Source organism: Cyprinodon tularosa, unplaced genomic scaffold (genome assembly GCF_016077235.1).
Source record: "Cyprinodon tularosa strain WSP-4 unplaced genomic scaffold, ASM1607723v1 ctg595, whole genome shotgun sequence".
In the NCBI taxonomy this organism is placed as follows: Eukaryota; Metazoa; Chordata; class Actinopteri; order Cyprinodontiformes; family Cyprinodontidae; genus Cyprinodon; species Cyprinodon tularosa.
The window spans coordinates 295,055-312,876 of record NW_024039335.1 but is presented as its reverse complement, the minus strand read 5'-3'; the positions used below and the strand labels follow the sequence as shown (position 1 = coordinate 312,876).

The window sequence follows — 17,822 nt, the reverse complement described above, 5'->3', positions numbered from 1 at the left end:
TCATCTCATGGTCTGCATTCCTTTGTTAGCAGGCCAAAGGTTAAAGGTCATGGCTCTGAACCAGTCTGGATGCTTGAAGAGTTGAAGGAGAAAGACTCTGCTCTCCTAAAACCAGATTGCAGCAGAGTGTAGGTGAAGGAAGCTGCATCTGGATGATGGACAGGACTTAGAGATGTTGGACCATGACTGGAACACGGCTGGAGGAAACAATGTCCTGCACGGTGTTGGAGGAATCATGGTTTAAGCTTATTTTACTATGTAACCTCTAATAGGGCTGGGCGATAATTCAATAACGATATATATCGATCAATAGACATGTGGCGCAATAGAAAAAAACAGTTGATAAAAGTTCGATAAGAAACACAGTTTTCCTTCCTTCTCATTGTAGCCTATCATGTAGGTTTATGCTAGTCACTACTTCCTCCCAACCAATCACAATCGCGGACCCAGGCACGACGTCACAAAGCGCCGCCCTCTCAAACCACAACAGAGAGCACATGAAGATGTCGCAGCAAGGAGAGGCGGAGGAAATTGTTCCAAACAAGGGTGTTTGTAGTTCGCCAGTTTGGCAGTATTTCGGTCATAGCAAGTCAGACAAAAAACAAACCACAGTCATCTGTAAAATGTGTAGGGAACCAGTGAAAAGGAAGTCTGATAGCACAACCAACTTTTTTTTATCACCTCAGCCGCTCACACCCGCAGGAGTACGAGCTGTGTAGGCCCCGGTGCGGCTCTGCTCCGAGGAATCTTCGGGAATTTCGGGGGGAAAAAAAAAAAAAAAAAAAAAAAAATATATATACATATATATATATATATATATATATATATATATATATATATATATATATATATATATATATATATATATATATATATATATATATATATATATTCAGTTCGGGGCACGTAGTTCTAACAATTGAGAGAAAAATGCTGAGGGGCCAGCAACTTCAAAGTAATAACTCAGGTTAAAGCAGGAAACTAAGCTGAACCATAACGAGGTGCCAGCAGCACCTCTAGAAGAATAGGGGTGAGAAAAAAAAATACCCCATAGAAATGCTAGGCTAAAGGGTGAGTTGATTTGGGTTTTTGTTTTTGTTGAGTGGAGTTTACATGGTAGCCTAATCTCACAATCTTTTAATTACCCAGATAGGGTACTCTATTTATTTATTTGTTATATTTATTTTTGTCACTTTTCTGGTCACTTTATTTTATTCTTTGTCAGTATTTAATAACATAACTCAGGTCTCTTAAGTTATTTTTCTTTAAAACAATTCTGTCATGGTTAAAAAAGTTGGTTAAATAAATTTTTAAATGGAAGTCTGTGTTTGTGTTCTTTATTAAAATTAAATCATTTAGCAATATCATAAAAAGTCCAGGCAAAGCTGCACATAAAATATGGTTTCAAATCTTTTCAATAATTATCGATATCGATAAATATGCATTTTTTTTTATCGATAAGCTTTTTTTCTATATCGCCCAGCCCTACCCTCTAAGTTGACTCAGCTTTGCTGTCAAATGTGAGTCAGTCTGTCCAACAACTGAAGCTTGTTGTGAACTTGGTCATCAACAGAACCAGGATCCCAAACAGGTTATTACCACTTGACTTATGGTGAGGTGGAATGTTTAGAGTGGGACTCTAAAGCATGTCACAGACCCTGAATGGCATTAATAACAGCAAACCAAAATTATGCATATTTGCACCATATATATTAATGCTCTAAACTTCCATATCAATGCGTTTTTTTGCATTTGTTTACATTTGATCACTGCTTCACTTTATGGAATGGAAATGTTAATTTACTTTCTGGAAAGCTGTACTAAACAAAATTTAGGGTAGACAACAAAAGTTTTCAAAGACCTTCAGAGAGTCTCTTAGAAACCTCGATTAAATCTAAAAATCAACATTGGAACGAGGAATCGACCAGACATTAGACAGACTGCTGGAGGAGGTTCAGCACCCTGCTGGATCAGGAGACGGATTGTGATCTTCATCATTTGTGAAGATCAGAGCAGTTCTGACGCCCTGATGCTGCATTTAAACCAATAAAAAGAAGGATGGAAAACTTTCGTTTTATGATGAATGACTGATGTCTGTTCCTGGATTATCTATCATATTTTATTCTCAGCCCAGATTACCGGCTTCACAACCTGATCATATCCAACAGGAAAGGCGTTACTTCTGTTTAAAGATGGAAAACTGTTGTGCTAATCATTTTGACACTAATAAAATAGCAGATTTAGAAGAAGGCTCTTAGGTTTTGATCTTGTTTTCTATTTATCCTTCTTTCACTCTTTTTTGCCTCATCTCTTCATTTTACTGTTTTCCTTTCATTTTGTCCATGTAAACATTGCATTTGAAATAATCCCAAAACCTTTTCTCCTACTGGTGAGAGGGATATTAAAAACATTTATTCAGAATACTTTACATAATTTATTCATGTCTGATGAACGTTTTGGGAAATAATTTTTTTCTTTTTTTCTTTTACTATTATGTGTATTTTGATTTTCATTTAATCATTTTTGGTTTTCATTTAATTATTCTGAGGCCCAATCAACACGATTTCCTGGAAGTTACGTTGTCATGGCAACATCAAGAAAGCTAGTGTGATATCCAGCAGACTAGTAAATTCTATTGACAGAAACAAGGAGTAAATGTAGCACAGAAACACATTTTGGATTCATCCGCTTATGAAAGAATTTCTTAGCCTCGTGAGACCATCCTGATCTCGCGAGCTTTCAAGGTTTCACTCGCTAATCAGTCTGGAGACTCTCTGTTAAAGAAAATTTGGAGCCGTTCACCAAACGAACGTCCAATCAGTGTTGGCTTTGAGGCGGGTTGAGGTGTGACGCAACGAGAAGCGCGACAGTTCAGTCTAAAGAACATGGCGGCTTCAGCCGATGAAACTAGCGTTAGCGTGGCTATCCAGCAAGTTTTATCGGAATTACAGAGTATTTCTTCACTGAAAGAAGAGCAAAACACTGCTCTGGAGGCTTTTCTAAGAGGAAAAAATATTTGCACTTCTCCCGACTGGTTTCGGCAAGAGTTTGATCTATCAATTGGCTCCTCTTCGTCGTCGCTCTGTTAGTACGTCATATGCTTCGTTGATCTGATTGGTTTATTTGGCCCGTCTATCACCAACATAGGCCAATCAGCTAACCAGTATTTCCGCCCCTTCCCAGAATTACTTCAACGGAAGGTTTCCAGATGGATATGCGGAGCAAATCCATCTGGCGGAGTCAGGTTAAGAATTTATCTCCACGACCTCAGAGCGCACCTGAACATTTGGACACCTGTAAACAGGAAGGGCCCCCTACCTGTAGCTCCAAGAAAGAGCGGGGTGCCGCCGCACACTTTTATATCTATTCGTGCAGTTTAACGTAACCATAGTATTTTTGAGTTTTATTTTGGTCTTGTGTTCTTTTAGTAACGGAGAAGTGTTCAATAAATTTTAAATAGATTAATAATATAAATTTTTCCTTGTGGTTTGCGCAAAAGGATTTTGTGGCTAATAGAGTGACGTGTGACAAAAACATAGTTACTGAGGTTCATGACAGCTGACTAAATCTACCTTGTTTTAGTGTTATTGTGAAGTTTAATTAATAACAAAGCTTAAAATCCACTTTTTTAAATTAGCATTTAATTCTGACTAGGATAATACTGTCTCTTAGGTGTCCTCCTTCTGTCTGCTCCTTTCTATGCACCTCTGGAAGGCTTTTAATGTCCTGCAGCACTGAACCACTACAGCACTTTTAATTGTATCTGTATGTTTTATATGTGTTATGTATTGTTTATGGCTTTATTGTAAAGCAAATAAATTTGATTGATTGATTGATTGATTGATTGATTGATTGATTGATTGATTGAATAACAAATATATTCACCTGAGAAATTATGATGTCTGTGTTTTACAGACCCTGGTTGCGTGCACTGAAGTGTAAATGACAATAAAGTAGTGAATCTCAATCCATTTACTGATTTTTTTTATTGTATTTTAAATAGGCCTATAGAGTCATAGCTCTTTTGTCCAAAAAAAACCCCCAAAAAACATCTTCACAGCACTCCCTATTCAAAATGGCTTCCAGGCGCCCTGTGTACATTAGGTGGAGCTTTTCAATAAGCCATATTGGTCCAGTTTTGAAGGTAACATCAAGACAAAGATTTTAAGAGGATAATTTTCTGTGCTGCTCTGCCAGACAGGACAGAAAAAAACAGAAAACGAACAATCAGATCAGGATCTCTGTCTCCATGTCAGGTTGTATGTCTTCATTCAGCGTCTGAAATCAATTATCCACTCTACATGGTAAGCTCTATGGACCGGGTGAGGGGGGGTGGGGTGATGTGTATGCCTGTGGGCATGGGGGGGGGCACATTGTGTCATTTTATTCAACATCTGCTCATAAACAACTGCATGTGTTCCTCCCTGGGGACTCTGGCAGATAGCCTTTGACTCTATTGTGTCACGCTGCGTGCTCATGTGACCTCCTGCTCTGATTGGCTGAGACCATCAAAGCTGAGCATCTGCTTGGCTTGCTGGCCATAATGGCCGGGGACGGGTCCTTTGTTCAACGATCGGGCCGACCTGAGCTAAGTGAAGGTTTCCGAGAAGGAGGAAGAGCGGCAATAATAATTAGATTCCCTCTCTATGGTTTGATTTGCTGTTTCTGTGTTTTCGAGACGAAGATGTAAAGAAAGTAAAAATTAGATCAAAAGACAAAAAATACATTGAAGAGTAGAAATTTGTCAGAATTTAATAAAAAATGATAAAACAGAAGAAAAATATTTAAAGAAACAAGGTTTCTGTTTTATGTGAAATTTGTTGTAATTTTCGCTGAGTCGTGATTCAAACATTTACAGAACATCTTATCTTTTCAGGGAGCTGAAGGTTGCCATTGTCAGGTTTTTGTTATGTTTTTTTTTCTTTTGAGTTTCCAGTTTTGCTTTGCTCCCTGTTTTCTAGTTTTTATGCTTTAATTCTTAGTTTGTTGTGTGCCTTGGCATTTTCTCAGTTACTGTCTCAGTCTTAGTCCTGTTATATTTTCTTTTTAGTGTTCAGTCCCACTTTACTTCTTGTTTTCTAGTGTTAGTGGTTTTATTTTTATTTTGTTCTTTGGTTTTTTTCTCAGTTACTGTGCTAGTCTTGGTTCTGTTATGCTTTCTTTTGAGTGTTTAGTTTTCTTTTCTCCATGTGTTATAGTCCTAGTAGTTTAATTATTATATTTTTGTTATTTCCAGTCTTCCAGGTTTCTATTTGTTGCTCTCTGCTGCCCTCTTATGTTCTCCTTTTTCCCTAGCTCTTTCCCTCTCTTGTTCTGTGCACACCTGCTCCCACTTTCCTCATTAGCCCTCTCTTTGTCTCAGTCTCCTTTAAAAAGCCCTCTCTCTTCAGTTCCTCTTTGCTGGGTCCTCGTCTAACCTCGTCTACTTCCTCCAATTCGGTTTCTCTGAGCCCATCTCTTCTAGATTGAACCCCCCCCCCCTGATGTTTCCATGGTTTCTGGTTTGTTTTGACTTTTGTTTTCCTGTTTTGATTTTGGGATTTTTGATATTTGTACTCCTGGTTTTTAATTTGTTTTGACTTAGTTTTTTCGTGTTTGGATTTTTTCTGCCTCTGTTTTCTGGTCACCCTTTATTAAACTCACTAGAAAATCATCTCTGCCTCCCTGCCTCTGCATTTCGGCTCATCCATCCACTACCAAATCATGACAGCCACTAGCGGGATGGAGCATTTCAGCCTGTAGTATGTATCAGAAATCCTATAAAAATTTTGTATTCTATGTGCTCTACTTCTACAATGAAAATGTAATTTTTGAAAATTCATCAGCAAGAATTTCAGTTTGTATTTTTCCCAAAGCAGATGGGTTATACCTGTCTGAGCCACAGTGGAGGAGGATCATAGAGACTAATCGCTGTGGACATCGTCTGACCCATGTTATGATGCATCATTACCCGAATCAGGTCCAGTCCGTCTCATAGGTCCAGTTAAAGTCCTATCAGAGTTTAAACAACCAGTTGATGTGTGAATGGAGCCTAATGGTTGCTATGGAGATCACGTTTCTGGAGATTATTTTCTCTCCTTTACCATCATTCACCATTTCTTCCTGACTCCAAAGCTCAAAGCACATCGATGGGATGTTTCTCTACTTCCTCAAACCAGAAAGTTACTCGTGAACTTAAACTAAATGCTTTGGTTGGATTTGATTCATAAATTTGTTCAAAACAAAAAAAAATTAACCTGGACTTTAATACACTGCTGAAAAAAACACCATAAATAAATTCTAGATTAGAATCTTTCACATTTTCAGGTTGACTTTATGCTGCTGCAACAAGGAGTGAATTATTTAAAGGCTTTAAACACCAATGATGGTTTAGGGGACTCTATATGCTTGTCTTAATTTGTTGTTTGGAACTTTGTGGAGTTTGTGGTTGCAGATTATTTATTGGTCTTTTTAGACACTGAAGTTTTGTAGAAATGTATGAGCTGCGATCTAGAGCTGCTGTTGGTTCTCTGGGGTTCTCCCACTTCCTGTTTCCTAAAGCCTTCCAGAAATATTAAACCTTTTAGTTTTTTCTTTTTACTAAGTTATAGCTTTTCTGCTATAGAGAAACTATAAACTGATCAACATATTCAAGGGTAACGACTGTAGCTTCAACGCACAGAGACAATGGCTGGAATTAAACAGCGATTATTTCATTTGATATGTATTAATCTTGTTGGAGCCGTCGCTGATGTAATCCTGCATGGAGCGCTTTCTGCTCAGGATGAAAGGATCATCATCTCCTTTAAAGATTAATCATCTCTCCTCTAGGACGACCAGAACGTGTGTCTCTGGGTTTCTTATTAAAATCTGCCAGGCATTTTATCTGGCTCATAAAATATGCTGGGCAGCAGAAAACTTTTCAGGATGAAGTTTTGACGTGATGGGAGTAAAGCCTGCAGGTGGAGACTCCACAGGTTTTGTCAAAAAGCTCCAGCTCAGTCAGATTAGATGGAGAACATCTGTTTTTAAGTCTTGCCACAGGTTATTCTTTAACATCTGGACTTTGACTAGGCCGTTCTGCTGTGATCCTCCAGCAGATCTTCTGCTAGGAGTTATCTCCCTCCATCTGACCAGCTTCCCACAGCATGATACAGCTAACACTGTGTCTGATGTTATGGTGTTTTCCTTTACTGTCTTTCTGGTCTAAGAAATGAGTGACGAATGAAAAATGCAGAAACTTCAGATTGATTATTTCTAATTGTTTCTAAATCATGACTGATGTGGTTTTGATGTAGCAGAATTTAAACCATTCCAGACTAATTCATCCCTGTAACTACTTTACTGAAAGATTTAAAAGATCTGCTAGGATTTCAGTTTTCCAAAGCAGAAGCATCTCCCTGAAATGAGTTTTTGGATCTAAGTCTGTAACATGTGGTCGTGCCCCGTCACTAATGGATCCATTCAAGGTGCGCAGTCACTATTTTTCAATGTGTGACATGTGATCATATACTATTGAGGATAATGCATAATTGTTTCTTCTTGGCGGATTCATGGAACTGTCGCCGTACCTAAACCTTTATCACTTGTTATATTTCAAATGGGACCCACCCAGATAATGTTGCTTACGTGCATATTGTTGTGTCGTTACGCCATTTTTTCAGATCGTATGAGGAGGATCAGATGATCTATATAAATACTTATTAAAATCTAATTTGCATCTGTTGTCTGAAGGAAAAAGGAGCTTGTGGATTTTTCAACCATAATCTTCTCCCATTTAGAAGTTAATTAGAAAATGTTCTCAGGTTATCATTTCTCTAAACCTGATTTACTCTGGTTCTGAATTCAGTTCAGTACAGTTCAGTAGCTTTTATTTGTCCCAGTATGGGCAATTTTTGTGCAGTAGTAGTTCACCTTTCACACACATACGGAAGAGGATTAGGGCCACTTGGGAAGTTAACTGATTTTTAAATTTTATTTCAGTTCAACATGGGAAAAAGTCAGAATTCTGAGAAAAATACTTTTTTCTCAGAATTTTGACTTTTTTCTCAGAATTCTGACTTTAATCTCAGAATTCTGACTTTTCTCTCTGAATTCAGACTTTTTCTCTGAATTCAGACTTTTTCTCTGAATTCAGACTTTTTCTCTGAATTCTGACTTTTTTCTCTGAATTCTGACTTTAATCTCTGAATTCTGACTGAATTCTGACATTAAAAAAAGTCCGAATTCTGACTTTTTTCCCATACTATACTGAAATAAAATCAAAATAAAAAATCAGTTAACATTTTTTTTTTCAGTGGCCCTAATCCTCTTCCGTACACACATGTTCACATTTCACAAATCACAGATAAAAAATAGAAGAAGAAGCACAAGAAACACATAAATATTTTAAAAGATAGATTTTAAAAGTAAGGCGGATAAAAGAGACAGAAATGTAAAAAAATAATAAAAAGTAAATAAATATGTGCAAATGAGAGCATAGGCCTGAATGCATGCAACATATGGCTATCTGAGCAGAGGGAATAAAGGAGTGTTTGTATCTGTTGGTCCGAACTGGTGGGTATTTAAAATGGGAACCAGAGGGTAGAAACTGAAATTCGTTATGTAGGGGATGGGTATAATTATCCAAAATGGACTCAGCCTTCCTGATTACCTGATCTTCATACATTTCAGTCATGTTTTTTTGTTGAACACCCGTGATCTTACTGCACACCTGAATAATCTATAGGATTATTTTTTTATTTGTATTTTATAATGTATTATTTTAATATATTTTTGAATTTATCTGCATCCATAGCTGCTTCCACTGAAAGAGACGATTATAATTATAATTTAGACCTTCTAGGATATTCCTGTTTGAAATGACTAAAGTCAGCAGTGGAGCAGATTTTTTCCCTCTCATTATAATAACCGCCACCTTTCAGCAGACTGTACATGTTTCACACTAGTGGCCAACAGCACAGCTAAATGCTTTTTAGGATGGAATTTACACAAACACACATAAATACAGAGATTTTCCCATGAATGGCTGCATAATGGCAGCTGGAAATGTGGCTGTCGCCACAGAGCGATGCAACATGTTTTCAATCCTGGTTTTTAATGTGCAAAACCTTTATTTTTCTCAAGGCGGTTTGATAGAATAGATGTGCAAACTCTGCATGAAGCACGGAATCTGTATGAATAGTGAGCTCGCTCAGCTTAAAGAAAGCCTCGCTCATTCAAAAGTTCACAGAAATATAAATGTGATCATGGACATGTTTGTGCAGAACGCCGCCTGAAAAGAGAAATAAATCTTGGAAGGGAAGATTTGCTGTCTTTTTTGAGGGATGGATGCCGGCAGTTATGATGTGAGGAAACCCGAAGCAGCTTTATTAATGGGAATATGATCCAGAAAAAAAGCTGATTGTCCACCCTGAACACACAGAGAGCATCCATCACTCCAAAAAAACTATATAATCCAATTTCCAAACAAGGCAAAACCAGATTTTTGGAAAAAGCCCCCACCCCCCTCCATCCTTGCTGACTGACTGGTGGAGACCCTGAAGGAAAAGAAAGCTGTGAATTGTGAACACTCTGCTGGAATAAATCTACAAAATATGACCCCTCTGTGGCTGAAAAAGCATAAAATCCATCTTTACCTCCGTCTGCTCCGTCATCACAGAGTCTTCTTACTCCAGCACTTTACTTTCAGCCCCTCATGGCTTGGAAAAGAAGCTCGATGTTGAAATGATTAAAGTTTTCATGAGGCTTCAGGTCAGCTTGCAGTCCTCTCATGCTCACATGGTTCCTGCATGTTGTTCCTGATATATAATGTGAGAAAATGGGGGACAGTAGTGGAGATCTTTAAGGTGTAGCAGGGATGTTATCTGAGCTGTCTGGGAAATAACCTGAAGGATACAAGAGAAATTATAAAAAGTTGAAATTATTGTTGTGTTCTGGAACAATAAGAAGAATCTGATGCCTTCTGAGGAGGTTTTGGAGAGCATCCATGGCTGATTTTATCCATTTGACATCCTGCAAACCTCAATGGTTCCACATTCCTTAAAATCCTGCTGACAAACAGCTTAGAGAGTTTGTGTCCTCAACGATGCCTTGCTGCACCAGGAATAACACGGAAAAGGTGTTAATTAGTGAATTTGGTGCTGTTGTGCTCTTTTTCCAATCAAGTTTCCTACAAAAAAAAAAGAAAACAAATTCAGCAACTTAAAAAGTTACAAAAATCTACAGTCTTTTTTTTTTTTGAGAGATTTTCTGTCTGAATTCAGAGCCTGATTATTTATTTCTGAAGTTTTTAGATCTCTGTCATCTAAGGTCGGTGGACTCCATGACTTTCTACCTGATTTTAGATCCTGAATCCCAGACGGGAAAATCTGCCTCACATCATGTCATCTCAAGGCCGAGAACATTTCAAACGGATCATCCGGTCCAATTGGTTCAACGTTTTCTGTCTAAGGATAAAAACTTCTGTAGATATGAGCTTCCACTAAAACATGGAATCAGGTTTAGGGAAAATTTTAATTTCCTTTCTGGATTAAATTTGAATTGTTACATTTTTAAACCTGCTCTTTGCTTGAAACGATACCTAAACAAGATTCACTCTCCTCCTCATATATATTAAATGTTCCAGTGTTTGTTGGGATTTTAAGGATTTCCTCTTTCTCTGAAACAATTTTAAATTATTAGATGTTTTTATTTCCAAATAGAAATGAGCTAATCAAATGAAAAAGTCCTGCAGAAAAATAAAAACACCCTGAAATCCAGAGGCCTCAAGTAACAAAGTACAAATACTTCCTTCCTTCAGTAGAAATGTTGTCTATCTATACTTTAGTGCAGTAATTATTTTTTAGACAATTTTAATTAACAATTCATTGGTTGACTATCATTTATTGATTGACAGTTGAAGTTTTTTTAAGCATTATTATTATGCAGGTTTATTGCACAGGGTGTTAACGTGGGTATTTATATAGATGTATATGTATACATATTTATGGTTATTGCACAGGGTATTAAATAGTGATTGCACATTATACATTGCTCAAGTTATTGCTGTTGTAGTGTCACATTGTAGAGTCTGGTAGCAGTAGGGAAGAATGACCTGCAGTAGTGCTCTTTTTTACAAACAGGGTGTAGAAGTCTTTCACTAAAGGAGCTGCTCAGCTCCTCTACAGTCTGGTTCAGAGGGTGGAAGGTGTTCTCCAAGATGCATGTAAGCTTGGACAGCATCCTCCTCTCAGCCACTTCATCCACTAAGTCCAGAGTGCAGCCTAGGACAGAAACGGCCTTTCTCACCAGTTGATTCATTTTCTGTCCTGTCTTGCGCTGCCAGGGGCCGAGCAGACCTGTAGAGGAGGGCGGACGCTGCCACAGAGTCATAGAAGGTTTTTAAGCAGGGGCCTGCTCACTCCAAAGGACCTCAGCATCCTCAGGTGGTTGAGGCGGCTCTGGCCCTTCTTATAGGGAGTTGGTGTTATGAGTCCAATCCAGTTTATTATTGACTTGAACACCCAAGGATTTTAAACTCTCCACAGTTTCTATGTCCTGCCCTCGAATGTTCACGGAGGAGTTATGTGGGGGTTTTCTCCTGAAGTCGATCACCATCTCTTTGATCTTACTGGTGTTAAGACACAGGTGGTTCTTCTCACACTAGTCCACAAAGTTCATGATGACCGATTGATACTCCAGCTCTGTCCCCTCAGAAACACAGCCTACGATGGCAGAGTCATCAAAGACTTTCTGGAGATGGCAGCTGTCATGTAGGTGAAGTCCGAGGTGTAAAGGATGAAGAGGAATGGAGGGGCACTGTTCCTCTTTACCCTTTCTCCTCACCGTTCTGCAGACTTGCCAACTCTGACTGAAAGGCATGCAGCCGCACGTACTGAGGGCGTTTATGGAGTTAGTTGATGGTCCAGGCAGCAAGATGTCTGTCCACTCAGGCTTCCTCTAGCTTCCCCCTCAGCAACTCTGATCTGATGGTGTTGAAAGGGCTGGAAATCAAAGAACATGACTCTCACTGCACTCCCACACTGCAAAAACGATGTAGAAGCAAGTAAACATTTCTTAAATTAAGTGTATGTATCCTTATTTTAAGTAGGTAAATGAGATAGTTTGCCAATGAAATTAGTATTTTTACTCTTAAAATAAGATAATTAGATAAAATTCACTTGAAATAAGACAATGCAATTGTGTTTTTCTTATTTTAAATGTAAATTGTCTTGTTCCATTGGCAAAATGTCTCTTTTACCTCCTCAATTCAAGAACAAATGCACTTATTTTAAGAAAAAAATAGTTATCTAGATTTCGATTTTTTTTCCAGTGCAGTGGTCTCCAGCTGGGTGAGTGCCTACTGCAGCAGATAGATGATGGCATCCTGCAACTGCAGTGCACCTTGCACCATGGTGCAAAGGTGAGCTAGGATGAGGCGCTCCATGGTCTTTATCAGGGGGGAGGTCAGGGTTACTGGTCTAAACTGGGCCGGTACCTTGGCGTGCAGCGTTTTGGGAGCTGGTATCACACAGGAGCTCTTCCATAGAGTGGAACCCCCAGGCTGAGGCTCAGGTTGTAACTATTTACTTCTCCTGCTTACATTTTAAAAATAGATTTGTTAGTTTTGTTTCATTTAAGCTCATTTTTATCATGGCCTCTTGGTATTTAAAAAAATATAAACACTGAAAATAATAAGTTTCATCCAGACAATACGTAATTTCTTTGTGGTTGGACTCGGTGCTGCCCCAACTTGTTGTTCGCCACGTACCAAAATAAATAGTTTTTCAACATGATGCAAAATTAAATTTGACACTGTTACCATTAGTTTTGTAGAATTGTAGAAACATGTTCCTTTAATAGGGTAGTGCAGTTAAGCTTTTGTCCTTAACATTTTTTCCTGCATTACTTTTACTTTTATACTTTAAGTAGTTTTTAAAAATGTTGCATTTTACACTTTTACTTGAGTAAAAGCTTAAAGTGATCCTCTATCTTCTACAGAAGTGTTTTTAAACAGTAGGATTTATTCATATACTGGAGTAATAAACATTTATACTTCCCGTCTTCCTCGAAGTTCCTTCCATGAAGCTGTTTTCTCCATCTGGGAAGTAAACGAGGCATAAAACGCTAGAGGTCAGGATATTTAACCTGAGTTCTCCCATGCTCAGTTCTTCCTCCTCCTCCTACAGGTGACATCCTCTTCCTCATTGTGAGATATCAGCAGAAGGAGACGCAGCATAAAGCTGCTCCATTCCTCAGCAGTGGAGATGTTTGTTCTGAGGCGTCTGATTGTGTCTGATTACTCTCAGCCGTGAAGTTGTGTCATAATGAAATATGAAACCATCTCAGGGTGAAAAATGAACGTCAGACTTTCCTTATCTGTCTGCTGTACAATGCAGATATCCCTTCTTATCAGGGCACTGGGGAGATTTTAGTGCAGGTGGGTGAATAAATAAATACTAAAACCATCCAGAATCTAAAGTCTTGATGGATGAATCGCTGCCTCTCTAATGTTTTATGGAAACCTGGAGCCAGTGAGAGAAATCACACAGTTAGCAGCGTCAGGAGGTCAGAGGCTTTGTTTTTATTTGTCCTCCTCAGAAGGTTACTGATTCAAACACCTGTCGCATCTTTTAAGCATAGATATTATTCTAACACTGAATAAAGCCGCTTTGATCAAACATAAGACATAAAAATAAGATAAGGTTTCAGGGGAAAAAATTGTATTAAGAGGTCAAATTAATAAAAAAATTCTTCTGAAGTTTTCTGCTTCCTCGGAACCTTCATGACCTTCACACACCCTGTAGGCCTGCCTCTGCAGAGGCCAGTCTTCCTAGTAGGGTCTGTCATGATTGTTTTAAGGGATCTGACCCACATGCAAAGAACCACTCAGAGAACACAAGTCAAACAGGTTTATTGAGGTAATTGTACATTATTTGGTTCTGGAACCCTGTCAACTGGTGAACCGGAACTGGAAAGTCTGGAGGGGAGATCACAGTGATCAGTTCAGGGACCGCTGGAAAATTCACTGAGGTTTGAGTTCTGTGGAAGCGGGACTCATGTTTGAGGGGGTTCTTGTTAATCCTTGTGCCCAGTCAATGTGGGTTTATCCAGAGAAGAGGGAACTTGTTGGAGAGCGGATAGGTAGACATTCGTTGGACCCTGAGGAGCAATGGAGCGGACTGTCACTTGGATTTCTGAAAGGGACTTGAACGGCACATGTGGATGTTTTCCCCTACTCAGTGTGAACTCAGTTAATCCTTCCAGGGGGAGAAGGCCAGGCGTCCAGTTACACAGGAAGGTTTCCTGCCGAAAGGCAAAAACAATGTTAGACTCAGAGAAGCAAAGGCTCAGGTTAGACTCAGCTAAACTCAGCTTGGGTAGATTACCCAAAACTGGCAAGCACTCTGGCGTCGAGGTAGTGACAGTCCACTGCTCAAATACTCCTCAGTAATGATCCAACGAGCCGCAGGTGTGCAGGAGAGCCAACGAGGACAGGGCACCACCTGGTGGTGGAGGGAGAAAAAACACACAAACAACCCGCACACACTGGATTCCTAATAGTGTCCCTCTGCCTGAACTTCATTCATGTTTTCTTATGAATTCAACTGATCTGTTTCCTCCTGTTTCTCTGCAGCGTTGTGCACAGAGGAGTGTGTCCACGGTCGCTGCGTCTCTCCTGATACCTGCCAGTGTGAGCCCGGTTGGGGGGGGCTGGACTGCTCCAGCGGTGAGTACAGAAAACCTGGGAAGACTCCCAAAGCTGGAGGCATCAGAGTTCATTATGAGGAGAGCATGGCCTGCACATGTGGGGTCTCTTGGGGGTCAATGCCCATCACATTTCCTTTTATTTATGTATAGAATATTTTACACACCCAGAGGGACATAAGTGCTGCATGGGTCCATAAAATAGAGGAAACCAAGACATATATGAGGCAATAAAATACAGAAAATACAGTAAAATAAATAGACCAATAGCAGCAAAGATGATGGAACAGGAAGAAGTGTTTAGGAATAAGAGGAAGGAATAGACGACGAGCCGAGCAGAAATAACGTTCAGCTTCTAGAAGGTAACAGTTCTGCTCGACAACGCTATTCATGCAGTCAGACCATGCTATATAAATACTAATGTTTGTGTATTATCTGTGTTTAATTATGTTTTTGGGATTTTAGGGATTTGAGAGAAATAGAACTATTATCGTAATATTTAAATCATTAAGCAAAAGTTAGGAACAATAGTTAGTTTCAACAACTGCAATGTTAAAAAAAAAGTTAAATTGTGGAAAAAGATTTCCAAATTGATAAATTCCAATCTTTGCCCTAAATAAATAATTGCTGCCTGAATAAAGGTTAAAACATCCACTCATCTTCTAGACCTGCTGTCTGAGGAGGGATCGGTACACTTTGGGTGAGAGGCTGGACACACCCTGGATAGCTGTATACATATATAGCTGTATACATATGTATATATATATATATAAAATGTGTGTGTTTATAGTGTACAGTGTATAGTGTGTGTATATGTCTGTGTTTAGAACGATGATAGTCTCTGTTTATTATTCTCAGGTTGTGAGCTTTGAATAAACTATAATGGTTGATTTGTGTCATAAAGTGAATTAGATCTTCTGAACCATTGATCAGTCATGACAGCAGGTAGGAAAGATAAAGAAAGCAGCTGCATAAACAGCCTCACGGTTTTTATCACATTAAATGGTGCAACCTGCACCTTCTGCTGGAAAGATTAATGTTAAAAAACTGGTAAATCATTAGAGGGCCAGACAGTGATTCTATCCATAGCCTCAAGATCTCTGATGATGAGTAAGACAAATGGACGTAGTGTTTCCTCGCCCGGATGTTGGTCACCGGTTCCCCACTCTGGAGCCAGGCCTGGGACCCTGGCGAGGGCCTGGTGGCCGGGCTTTTACCCATGGAACCCGGCCGGGCCCGAAGAGAAAACATGGGTCCCCCTTCCAATGGGCTTACCACCTGTAGGAGGGGCCAAAGGGGTCGGGTGCAAAGTGTGATGAATGGCAGTTGAGGGCGGGGACCTTGGCGTTCTGATCCTCGGATGAAGACGCTGGCTCTTGGGAGGTGGAATGTTTCCTCTCCGGGGGGGAAGGTACCTGAGTTAGTGTAAGAAGTTATTTAAAAAAGGGGACGTGAGGGTGTGTTCCAACTACAGAGGAATCACACTCTTAAGCCTCCCTTGTAAGCTGTATTCTGGGGTTCTGGAAAGGAGGGTCCGTTGGATAGTCGAATCTCAGATTCAAGAGTCTTGTCATGCACATCCTTGTGACGGTTGGCATATAGTGTAATTTTCTATTTATTCAAACTGTAAAATCCTTGCAACAAACTAAATTATAATAAAACTAAAATGCTTTCCTTAAATCAGTCTAAGATTTTCATCTATTTGGCAAATTTATGTTCAAATATTTTGCAAAAATATGTTGCGGTGCATGATGGGGTTTTGGATCTATAGCCTAATGTTTCCTGTCTTACGTGCATTGTTGCCAGGTTGGGATATTTCCTAATCTGGCAGTTTAGGATGGCCGTCTATGGATTAAAAAAATTTTTTTACATTTTTTTTTTTTTTCATTTTTAGATTCATGGCCTAAAATATCAACTGATTTTGGTTCAAATTGGGCAAGATTTTGTATATCCAGGTGGTTTATGAAAATTATTTTTGGGGGGCAGTGTAGATGGAAAAATGCCATGGCATTTCATATCTATTTGTGCAGTTTAAAGTAACCATAGTATTTTAGAGTATTAGTTTAATCTTGTATTTTTTTTTATAATGGAGAAGTGTTCAGTAAAATTTACATAGTATATTAATATAGTTATTTCCTTGTGGTTTGCATGTAAGGATGTTTGGACCTTAAAGAATCACGTGTGACATAAACACAGTGACTCACGTTGATGCCAGCTGACAGATGTTGTTGTTAAGTTTAATTAATAGCGCATATATTCATCTGAGAACTGATGATGTCTGTGTGTTACAGACCCTGGTTGCGTGCACTGAAGTGTATATGAAAATAAAATAGCGAATCTCAATCTATTTAATGATTTTTTTAAATGGCATTTTAAATAGGCCTATAGGCTCATTGGTCTTTTGTCCAAAAAAAATAAAAAATTCACAGCACTCCCTGTTCAAGGCTTCCAGCTGCCCTGTATACATCAGGTGGAGGTATTTCGCTTAATTCTGTGACATTTCTGCTAAAATATTAATAAAAAAAACGTTTCGAAGTTTTTGTCAAGTGTATTTTTCCCATACATTCACTACACCTAAATAATGAAATAAATTCTAGCTAATTAAAACAGACTAGTTTTAAGCCTTTAAATGAACTGGTATCAAGTAAATTTGCCTTGTTTTTAAGCCTGTTGTATGCTTGTTTTGAGCAATAATTGGTTAGAGGTTATTTAATTCTAAGCAATAATGACTAATAAATGAGAATACATTGCTTAAAATCTTAACGAGTAAAAGAAAATATAGATTTTTATACTTGATTTAAGTTTTTTTGGATGCTTACTACTTCAATATTATGTTCCTGTTTTAAGAAATCTTACCAAGTCTCATCTGCTTGCTGCACTGGCAGATTATTTTGCTAAAAATAAGCAATAATTCACCTAAAACACTATATTTTTTTCTTATTTTTTAGAAGGCATTTTTTGTTGTGAGCTCTTTAGTAAAAGCCATATTGCTCCAGTTGTGAAAGTAACTTCAAGAAAAAAGATTTTAAGAGGATAATTTTCTGTGCTCTCTGCCAGACAGGACAGGAAAAAAACTGGAGAAAACAAACACTCAGATCAGGATCTCTGTCTCCATTTCATGTTCAAAAATACTTTCAGTTGCCATAAGTCGAAAG

At 38.6% G+C, this 17,822-nt stretch overlaps 1 protein-coding gene across 3 annotated transcripts in view; it reads left to right on the top strand.

The window, feature by feature from the left end:
* Window positions 1-17,822, top strand: part of LOC119797687 (multiple epidermal growth factor-like domains protein 11) — a 196,484-nt gene that overhangs the window by 56,500 nt on the left and 122,162 nt on the right. For all 3 annotated transcript variants that reach the window (XM_038306858.1, XM_038306857.1, XM_038306856.1), the window contains exon 5: window positions 14,597-14,689. In XM_038306858.1, the coding sequence (XP_038162786.1) occupies window positions 14,597-14,689 (93 nt within the window). The remainder of the gene's footprint in view (window positions 1-14,596; window positions 14,690-17,822) is intronic.